The following is an 11320-nucleotide window of genomic DNA, read 5'->3' on the forward strand; positions in this document are numbered from 1 at the left end:
TCCCCTTTCTGGGAATCTCTCTGCTTTACACAGCACAGTACAATTTTAACCCTAAATGTGGCCTGTTGGTCTTCAGAAAACATTTCCTCCTTAGATTAGTTTTCAACATGACTAACTGGCTGCATGGAGCAATGGCAATGGGGCCAGTGTTACAAAAGCCCTGTGGTGTGTAACTCCCGTTAAGCAGAGCTTTGCTTCGGGTGAAGGGATGTTCTTTTCCTTGCATACATCTCTGCTTGCACATTGCAGGTCAGACTGTGTGCTCAACAAATCTAGATTTCAGCTACTACAATGGTGCTGCATTCACTGCACTGTTAATGAATGTGTATTTGAGCTCTGAGTTGCACGCATTTCTGGTAGGAATGTGCAAGCATTTGTTCTGCTCTGAAGGCCTTGTGGCCTAATTTTCCATTATTGAGTTTTCTGTTCCGTAAAATAGGGACAAGAAGGAAAAACGGCTTTTCTTGTCTGACTTGTCACTAACAGCAGTGTAAGGAGTGAAGCTCATTGTGTGAGGGTAAAGCTCTTAGCAAGCATACATGTGCATGTGTATCAGAATGCTTGGTCCTTTTTTCTGTCAGATGCAGCTATACATTTTCAGAAAAGAGAGTCCTCAAATAATATGTGGGTCAAAACAGATCGGCTGAAATAGCAAGAGAATTTTTAGACCTGGAATCCAAATAATGACATTTACCCTAATATCCGAAAGACAAATGGAGGAGGGAGAGTTTTCATTATGCTCCAAGCATGCAAAATGCCTTTTTTTTTCTTACAGGCTTAGAGTCCTAGATCTTAAATGACAGCAGCTTAGCCTGCTTTTGGCTTTAATACTTTAAATCTATACTATGAAACTAAAAAAAGAGCTGTATGTATTATCCCTCTGCTCTGCATTTGTGGGGAATTTTATGCAAGGATGATGGTAATCATAACATTTCATGTTTCTATTTCACTGTTCATCAGCAGATCAATATTTTACATCCATTAAAGAATACTCAACAATATTCATCTTCTGCAAGCATGCTGCTCATGCTGATTACCACAGAATGTTGACTTTTTACTAAAGAGCTGGAAGTACGAAAATTTAGGGTCTCTCCCATCGGGCTTGCAGATTTGGTTCTTTTTTCATCTGTGGCCCCATGCACCTCAGGTAGCTTTCATCTTCCATGGTGTACTACTGCATTATTGCTCCTTGAGAGGCCCATCTCTTCTCAAGCTAGAGATGTGAGATCTCAGCACTACATTGAAGATGTCAGTCTGCCCCCAAAACCTTGTTTACAGTGAAAAAAAATGCCATGAGGTATTGTGTGGTGTTTAAAGAGGCACTGATGTTGGCTGTTAATTCCCACCACTTTTTTGAGATGTTTTCTGTGGTGATCCCTTCATCTCAGTTGTTCAGCTGATCAGATGCTCGCTCCACACTTGGCAGTGGCGTACACCTGAGCAGTAGGAGTGTAACAAGGAAGAAGAAGTGGCATACAATCTTATGTCTTTATTGCTGTGTTAGAATAAATTAATGTTTTCCTGATGGATTTGGCTTAATCCTATGGATTATTACTCTTTAATACATTCCTACGGATTAGTATTCATTAATATACTCATTAATAATTCGAAATAGCTAACACATTGCTATTTCACCATGAAAAACATAGGTTTGGCTTATAACAAAAATGAATGGCTGGATCTGAGCATGGTGAAGAACCAGAACAGAAGCCAAAGAGTCTTCTCCAACTGTCAGCAATTATTAGGGGTGGCAGCCCAGAAAATTGCAGAAAGTTGCTGATGTGTGACTTTTTTCTTCTGTACTTGGTTGCATGTTAGCTTGCAGATACCTAAAGTAGTGGACCAGAATTGTTCAGATGTTTCAGAGCTGGAATTTGTCAATTAGAAAGAATGACAGGCTGCTAGAATGTCACCCTTCTGCAGTGACAGGAGAAATTGCAGTTTGTTTCAACTTGCTTGACTGCTGTAAGCGTTCCTGCTGATACTGAAGAGCCTATCTTTTTTTCCTATATTTGCAAAATACTATATATTAATTACACTTTTCCTTCTTATTCCCCAAAATAGTAGTGTTCCAGTTTTGATCTTTGCAACGATTTTTTTCTAAGGTGAAAAAATATATTCAAATACAATCATTTTTTTGGTAGCTCTTTCTGTGTTTCACTCCCTGCGTTTCCCTGTGTAAGGCCTAGAAGTTAGGTAAATCCAGAGTACATTTCACTTGCACTGTCCCCTTTTTTGTTTAATTAAAAGACAGTGTGGTAAAAAATATTCCTCCTTTTTATTTTCATTGTCCTGTTCTGGAAGGCCTGTTTGGAAGGTCAAGGAACACTTGTGTAAAAATTGCAATAGAGTGTATGTGCTGGGGAGAAATGCAGGAAACAAGCTTTTGTGCTGCAAAACGTGCTGTTATTTCTGAACATGGTTATGAATTTGAGTACGGCAGACATTTCATGGAAGCTCCTGATCATTTCCTTAATCTTAACAATAATCCTTTGTCTGGGTTTGTGTTTGTGCCTGATCTCTGTTGATAGCAGCCCTAGACCCAAGGAGGCTGGAATCTAGGAACTCAGAGTGTTTCAGGGAGATGTGGAGATGTCAAAACTGCTGTTGGCTCTTCTGTGATCTGTAGCCAACATGGAAAGGCTGCTGATATGACTTAGAGCCTGTACCTCCAGTGTGTCAGCTTGAAAGGTCCATTTGAGCTAGTCTGAGACAAAGGTACCCTTGGTGACTGGTCTAAACCTGTGTGTTAACTCCACAGTGGGGACCTGCAGGTGACGGGAAGTGGACATTGCCCTTACAGCACTGCCCAGAAAGCCATTGGAAAGGACAACTTCACTATGATTCCTGAAGGGGTCAATGGAATTGAGGAGAGAATGACTGTTGTCTGGGACAAGGCTGTAGTAAGTAATTACTTTTATGACAAGAAATTGACTGTTGGCTGAATTTTGCAAGGCAGGAGACTCCTCATCAGTATTTCAGTGACTTTTTAATATATTAGTGAGAATTCCCAGAGGGAGCAACTACGAGATGAATTGTTTGTTTCAGAAGTCTGCTCCAGTTTTATAAACTCAGGTCTGTGTATCACTTCTGACATGCAATGCCGGTGTTTTACTCGACCTGAGGCTTCACAGGCTGCAGTGTGTAGTTTCTTCAGTTGTGTCAGAGTGGATGCTTCTCATAGATGTACGATCACGTGGCGTGTAGAACAGTTCAATGATTGTGAAGTAGACCTCATGTAAATGAAATGAATGGATTGTTTGAATTTGGGAAGTGTCTCATTGCTTTTCAGAAATTACAACTGGATGGCAGCAGAGCCTGAGGCTAAACCATAAAGTGCTTTGAAGGAGAACGTTGCATGTAATTCATGCTGGCATATTTTGCTGTGGAGTGCCAGTGTATGTTAGCATTTTTTTGATGATTCCGTGGATCCTAATAAGTAATGATATTCTCCCTCCATTGTCTGTCTTCACTTCCACACCCAGTCACACACACAGGCTTATTACTTTGCCCTGCACTGCACTCAGATGTGTATTACAGACTGTAAACTGCTGGTATTTACGATACTTTTGTGAGCATTTCACCCAGATGATATTTCATAACCACTGTCTGCAGGGACCACTTTTGTGACTGCAAGCACAGAAGCAGCTTCAGACATCTTCATATATTAAAAAAACAAGCAAAATGTAACCAGACAGTGATATTTTCATTTTGTTACTCCTACAGTAGGAAAGAGCTGCCACAGGGATTGCGAGATGACGCTTACAGGTGGCAATATTCATTCCTGGACTACTAAGTAGCTTATACATCTCATGATTTAGCAGGCAGTAAATACATGTTTATTTGTTTGTTGCCAGGGAAGACCTCAAAATACTCTACTGCAAACTCAAAAGAAACTGCAGCATGCAGCTGCTACTAAGCCATCACTAACAGTATAAAAGGTTCAATGGGTGGTGACATGTCTCCAGGCAAGAGCTTTGTAATTGCAGTTGTATTGCTTTGATTTGCAGATTTGAGAATACATACAGGAGAATAGAGTTAATTTGCAAAAAGTATTTCTAAAGGAATCTGATCATATTTTATACTTGATCTTTTAGTTACTCTTGTAATACTTACATGTATGTATCTCAGTTCTACATTCACTAAAATGCTTAACTGGAAATTACTAGGACTTGTGAAAAAGCACACAGGCATCAGTGCTTAGGGAAAGGGATCTCAGATAGCTGAGAAACTGGATGGTATCCACGGCATCAGAATGTTGTTGGTTTTTCTTTTTTTTCCATTCAGCACTCTGAATACTCAGTCTCTATCTTATAAATGCTTTGCTGATGTCACGTTGTTTTTAGGCCACAGGTAAGATGGATGAAAGCCAATTTGTAGCTGTCACCAGCACCAATGCTGCCAAAATCTTCAACCTGTATCCAAGAAAAGGCCGGATTGCTGTTGGATCAGATGCTGATGTTGTTATTTGGGACCCTGATAAGGTGAAGACTATAACAGCAAAAAGCCATAAATCGGTAAGCTGAGAAAGACAGCAAACAACAAAAAAGAAATGTCTCTGTCACTTTTCAAATGTTGATCCCATTTCATGTGAGGAAACATGTGAAATGTAGAGGAGTGGGGCAGCTGCCTATTCCTTATCTGAAATGTGTAGTTCTGAAAATGAAGGTAATGAATCTTGCATTGGAAGCACTGAGATCAGGAAGGATTTATTTTCTCTCTGCATATACAGTTGCACTATTTTTTTGTACTTGATCTTGTTAATCAGCGTGAAGTAGCAGGTCTGCAGCTGAGCTTAATAAAGCTGTGATTGTAAGTTTGAAACCAGCTCACTTTTTTTTGCTTACATGAAAAGCAGCTGGTGTTGTGAAATGCACGTTTAAATCAACAATACCTTCGTGTATTATAGATGATGAAATACTAACAGTTTCATGGCTCACTTAATTGCAAAGCTTTGATATGTACTTTGCTGTCCTTAGCACAGAGTACAACAGTGACTCACCTTCACTTTGATTTTGGCTGGAGCAGATCTTCTGTGTTTATCTCAAATTTGTATCATCAGTGCTGTGGTCTTTTGTACTGGGAAATCCTTATATAAATTTAACTGTAAATGCAGTGAGGTGGTTTATATATAAAAAAGCATAAACCTTTGAAAACCTTTAAAAAGTAAATGCAGGTGATTCTGTTTTTATTTCTTTCTCTCTCAATATTTTTGAAAAAATAATGATCACCTGCCCTTTGGCAGTTGTTCCTGTTTAGCTTCAAGCTTTCCTGGTCCTTTCTGGGCTTTTTCAGACAGAAATACATGTGCTGGCTCTGAAATCTCAGTTCTTTCTGCAAGTCTGAAGCTTTCTCTGCTGGGCATCTGAAATTGCCTTACATAGTCATAGCACGTACATGGTGGGACCACGTCTTGTGGGTATCTGACAGCTGAGCCAGAATTTTCCTTCTTAGTGAGGTTATTGCGTTTCTAGAGGTTCTAGATAAACAGGGAAAGTTCTCAAAAAATAGCAGATAAAGTCCTGATGGAAAGTAAGCAACATATCCAGGAGAGATGGATCGGATACATGCTTTTAAATTATTTAATTCAGAAATGCATTGCTTTTCCTTAAAACAGCATTTTTATATGCCTGTTAACGGCAGTTGCTTAAAAATATGACTACAAATGTGGTTTATTAGTTACTGACTGAAGGAGGTGTTTTACCAAACTTGCAGTGAATGTACTGTTCATCCTCAGGCTGTTGAGTACAACATCTTTGAAGGAATGGAGTGCCATGGTGCCCCGCTAGTGGTCATAAGCCAAGGGAAGATAGTGTATGAAGATGGGAACCTGCACGTAAATAAAGGAATGGGCCGTTTCATCCCTCGCAAACCCTTCCCTGAATATCTTTACCAGCGCATCAAAATCAGGAATAAGGTAATGTCGGATATTATTTAATCTTCTTCCAAGCCACATCCTCTTGGAATCACATATTATATTGTGCTAGTATGAGCCCATATTAGATGGAGTGTGTATGACTTGTTCAAAACATGACCAAAAAGCTGGCTCCTTTGCAACTGATACCACTTAACACTGTGCTCTTCACTGAGTAGAGCGTGTAAAGGCCTATTGGAGTAACTGTCTTATGCCCAGCTGTGCCATCTTCTGAAGGGAATAGTGATACAAGTTACTTCTAGATGGATGTCAGCAAAGAGATAATGATTCTTTGGGAGAAGAGTTAGCCAGAAGAAAATCAAGAATTTAAAATTGATATTAATCTTTGCATAATATACAGCCACATTGCAGAGAAGAAAAGTCAGACATCCTCTTAAATTTGGCATCTGTAAACTGCTGTTGGTGCATTTGCTGAACTGAGTTTTAGCAGCATTTACAGCTCAGAAAGCTTTTCTCTTGTGTTTAAATAAAAGCTTGGGAAATGACTAAGATTAAGACTAGGGCTTGGCCTGTCTTGGCAACATTTAAGGGTTCTTTGGAATTTGATGCCAAATTTTGCCAGTGGGTGATAAAATTACTTTGAGAGTACAGGTAACAAGACAAAAATTACTAAAAGATTTCTTTTCTTCAACTAAATGTGTGCCATTCCCTGCAAGGATAACCACTGCTGAAATTAAACCTACAAGCAGGTTGATGAGTCCTCTAGCATTTTTATGCAAATTGTGTCAAGCTATGAAAGACAGAAAGTGTGCTCTTCTAAGGAGAAAATACACCATAAAAATAAAATGTATTTACATAAGAGTTTTGCAAAATACCAAGTGATAAATTTTCTTTTTTACATTATTGAGTTAGATGATGTGGGCCTTTTCTTCACGTTTGCCTTTCAAGGGATGCACATGGGAGTGCAGTGTAGAGTGACGATGTTGTTTTATTTAAATAGTGAAAACTACACTTCCAAAACAAGTATAGTGTTTCATAGCAGAGATTTGCACAAAAGTAATTGGGTGAAGTGACTTGCATCTAGCAATGGGACTGGATTTGGGAAAGACCTTTGATTATAGATACATTGGGAAGGGTATGCGGAGGAACCAAGTGAGGCGGTGACATTTTTGCACTTCCAGCTCCCTCTGCTGCCTGTGGAGAGGAAGTGAGAGCAATCCCATATCTGTGTTTCTTTTCTCACTATCAAATTTTATTAATTGAAAACATTTTGAAAAACTCAGTGATGGTCATATCAGCCACCATTAGCTTCTGTAGCTATATCACTGCACAAGAGAAGATAGATGAACACATCACAGAAGGGCCTGCAGAGCTCTAACTGGCACAGGGAAGACCTCCTGGAATAGGGATAGCAGTACAAATCCCTGCCTTTGTGGAGCCCTGGAAAGTAGATTCACTGCTGTGAGCAGCTGCTTCCTTTTGGGCATTAATGTTGGCTCAGCTTTCAAGGTTCTTCTGAGCCTGATGCTGAATTCCCCAAAACGAGGAAAAAGCATTGTTTTCTGTAAGAGCTAGAACAGACTCCTGTGAGCAGTGTGGCTTTCCTACATGGCATTTGAATTCCACTTTTAAACCACTGGGAAAATGATTCTGAAACAATGATCATATAAGCCTTAGATTTCTAATCCTTCGGATGAACTTTGGATTCTGAAATCCAGTGGCTAGAGACTCTTCCTGAAAATTGGAGCTGTTTTCTTAAACATACATTTCCTAGATTTCTGTCTTTGTAAGGCCAGTGAAACTCTTATGATTCTCTTTTCTCATATTCCTCATAAGAACCATAGGCCAAGATACAGAGACCCCACTGTGCCCAGTGGCCTCTGTGTGTCAGTACGAGTGTCATTAGGGAGCATTATCAGAGCATTCAGTGTCTGGTTTTATTCTGCTCCTGCTTTAGGTGGGAGGACTGCAAGGAGTCTCCAGAGGAATGTATGATGGGCCTGTGTATGAAATCCCTGCTACGCCAAAATATGCAACTCCTGCACCCTCAACTAAATCCTCCCCTGCCAAAAACCAGCCCCCACCAATCAGAAACCTCCATCAGTCTAATTTTAGCTTATCAGGTAAGTCAACCCAACTCATTAGAAATGCCTTTAAAGCCTTGAGTATGGATTATTGGTGATTAATTTCAATTACAATAATTACCTCTTTGATCCAATATGAAAAAAAAATACATATATGTAACAGGAACATATATAAAATGTTCATATGCATTCTTTCCTTAGGAATATTTAACAAATTACCAAATATTCGGAATGTTTGTAATTTAAAATACTTTTCTGCTGCAGCCTGTATTATTTACCTGACACCATGCAGAGGTCTGTGGTTGATGTGAGTGTGGCCCGTTGGTGGTCAGTGGCATGTGGGCCTGGTGTGATTCACGTGGCTCAGACACCTCCGATGTCCTTCTTAGAGTACTGACAGAAGCTGTTAGATGTGGGAATCTCAGTTGTCCTTGCCCACGGTCTCCAAACCATGTGCAGTATCTGTTAATATGCAGATTATACTTTTCCATGTCTCTTCACTCTTGGTGCCCAAAATATTTTCCATGGTGCATAAGAAATAGACTGGAAAATCATCCTTTGGGGTTGTTGGAAATAATTCTTGTCATTTGAAGATAATTGCAGGCGTGTCAAATTGCTATCCTTCAAAAGTCTGCAGCCCAATTGGTAAATAAGTGGCTCTTTATGATGTTGTTAGGAAAGACATAGGATTTTCTCCCCCACTGGGAGAGATAGTGGCATTTTCATTTCTGACAAATCCTCTCTTTAGAAATTAAAACTTGTAGAAGAAAGCCTAAGGAGAGTAAGTATTTTAAAAGCCCTTCTAGTGAGTTGGAATGTATTTTTCCCTGTACACTTGAGCCCATGGTGAGCATACAGAAATATGTATATCTATATAAAGAAAAAAAAAAGCAAGCTTAAAAGTTTGACCTGTAACAAAAAAAAGTAATGGGAGGATTTTGAAAAGCATGTAAAGCTGTGGTTTCTGAGTCTGCTGCTGGACCTGTGTATTATCATGGCACCTAGTGGTGCAAGTTTGATTCCAGTCAGGCACCTCCTCACGTGTGACTGAGCCAGAGACTACAATAGCATTTAAAATGATCTGACAATTTTTTAGTAATCTTATTTTGCCTTTAAGAAGCTGATTGTGTTCACACAGTATTTAGCATAGCAGAAAGCTTGCTGTCACAAACTTAATCGTCCAGCATTTTAAAATGCAGTTTGCAGTGGGAATGAGTTTACATCAGATCAGTGCTCCCTTTCATGTGCACTAACATCAGATTTACTGTGCTGTTAACCCATGGACCCTGCAGGGACAGGTATTTTAAACGAGTGAGGCGGGTTTCAAAAGGCCATTCTGCACATTCATGATTTTCTTTCCTAATAAAAGAGCAATATTTTCTGTCAGAATCTGATCTGGTGAAGGGAATCCAGGTGGTCATCCCTGCCTGGATTCTTTCTCAGATCAGCAGAAGACAATTTCCAATGTAGGACGAGCATCTATGCTCAGTCTGATCCCAAACATTTATGCCTGCATTTCTTATTGAAGATGACTGGAGCTGGGCACGGGCACATTTGAAGGTCTCTTTAGCACTTCAGGCAGGGGCCTGGCTCAGGAGAAACCAGCTGATGGTGATGTGAGGGAAGCACAGCTGGTATGTCATGTAAAACATCACTGCTGATGATTTGATTTTGCCCTTCTCATAGCCTTGTTTTCTGTGTTCCTCTTGTTGCAGGAGCTCAGATAGATGACAACAACCCCCGCCGCACTGGACATCGCATCGTGGCACCTCCTGGTGGTCGTTCTAATATTACCAGTCTTGGCTGAAAAATGGTGATGGACAGAAACACGAGGAAGAAGGATCATGTATCTGTGTTACTGAACCCACAGTTTTACTTGGTACTAATGGAAATAAAAAACGAAATGTCCTTTTTTGGTTTTTTTTTTTTTGTTTGTTGGGTTTTTTTTGTTTTTGTTTTTGTTTTTTTTTTTTGTAATTTGTATAGAAAGAGGTGATAATAGTGTGGTGTGTTTGCTTGGAACTACTTGCCTCACAATTGTGCTTTCATGCCATAGTCACCTTAAAGCATGGTGCTTCCATTGCCCCTTTAGTGACCACAGGCTTTAGCTTTGTCTCGTAACTGAATGATGGTTCCTTTGCACCCTTTCGCTGTATTAGAATAGTTAATGCATGTTACTGAGTTATTTATGCAAGTTGCATTCTGTGAGTGAGTCCCTATAGAACACGTTGCCAACAATTGACTAGGCGCAATGCCAAGATTAATGTCTGTATTTGATAACCACCACTAAAAACACTTATGAAGAAAACGGCCATCTTGAAAGTATGCAGTAGAGTAGTATAGGCAGCTTCTGTTTTATCTTTAATTTATTATAAACCCAAGAAGCACTTCTCTCGGACACAGAAAATCATCAGGACAAATGACAAATGGTCTCCGTAGCACCTGTCTGTACCCACTCAGTACGTTCCAAGTCTGTGTCCTCATTGTTTCCATTTTAGACCGCGCCATACTTTATACAAACCAATGCCATTGCCACCCCTGCAGGGATTTCTCCTCCTGGGCAGTAGTGCTCTCCTTCTGCATGAGTTTTTTGGTACTTACAGATAATTCAAGTTGCCGTCGGATTTTTAAAGTTTTTTGTACAAAGTTTTTCCTTTGTAATCACATGCATTTTTACTTACTCTACCGTATCAAGATCTACTAGTCGTGGTTCTATTTCTGAATTCAAAGCTTGTGAAATAAAGGAAATTAATTGATGGAGAAGCGTCTTCCTCTGCTTTCTGGTACTGTTGCTCAATGATGAAAAATTTTGGGTGGGGAAACTCATGAGAAATTGTCTTTTAGGTTGGCATCATGTGAAAGAAGGAAACACCTTAGATAACAAGGGACATATAGGTATAAATTTCTGCATATGCATACCATAGAATAGCATGATCTAATCTTTCTTAATTAAATCTGTCTTAATTAAATAAGAGTTTGCTGTAAAAAAATATACTTTACCATTTATCTTGCAGCTGTCTCAATTTTGGCCAAGGGAGACTTAAATTAGCTTTCTCCCAATATCTTTAGTAGTTGATTGCCATCATCTTTATCTGTTGTAGAAAACCAATAAGAAATGCTCCAGTTTCACCTAAGTTGCATATGGCTTGGCATTGATTTTCTTGGTATGCTCTGTGCTGATCTGAGCTTGGACAGGGCTTAGGCTTGCCACGAACAAGACGTGATCCAGAAAAGGTGAGAAAAATGGATTTACGTTTCCTCTTTCTATGAGAGCTATGGAAATGCCCTGTTTTTCTGGTTCTCTCCCAGACTCTGTAGAAGAAACATTTTTTGTCACTTTTTAGTTGTCTGATTGTGTTGC

General features: G+C 39.6%; 1 protein-coding gene across 2 annotated transcripts in view; it reads left to right on the forward strand.

Annotated features, from left to right (window-relative positions):
• The window catches only part of CRMP1 (collapsin response mediator protein 1), a 42612-nt gene extending 31897 nt beyond the window's left edge, over positions 1–10715 (forward strand). For both annotated transcript variants that reach the window (XM_042812144.1, XM_042812145.1), the window contains exons 10-14: positions 2762–2903; positions 4347–4517; positions 5738–5917; positions 7833–7998; positions 9675–10715. In XM_042812144.1, coding sequence (XP_042668078.1) covers positions 2762–2903; positions 4347–4517; positions 5738–5917; positions 7833–7998; positions 9675–9766 — 751 coding nt within the window. In that variant the 3' untranslated portion in view covers positions 9767–10715. The remainder of the gene's footprint in view (positions 1–2761; positions 2904–4346; positions 4518–5737; positions 5918–7832; positions 7999–9674) is intronic.
• Positions 10716–11320: the final 605 nt, after the last annotated feature.

This window comes from Centrocercus urophasianus, unplaced genomic scaffold (genome assembly GCF_019232065.1).
Source record: "Centrocercus urophasianus isolate 14NV4802_14NV808 unplaced genomic scaffold, USGS_Curo_1.0 seq_13, whole genome shotgun sequence".
NCBI lineage: Eukaryota > Metazoa > Chordata > Aves > Galliformes > Phasianidae > Centrocercus > Centrocercus urophasianus.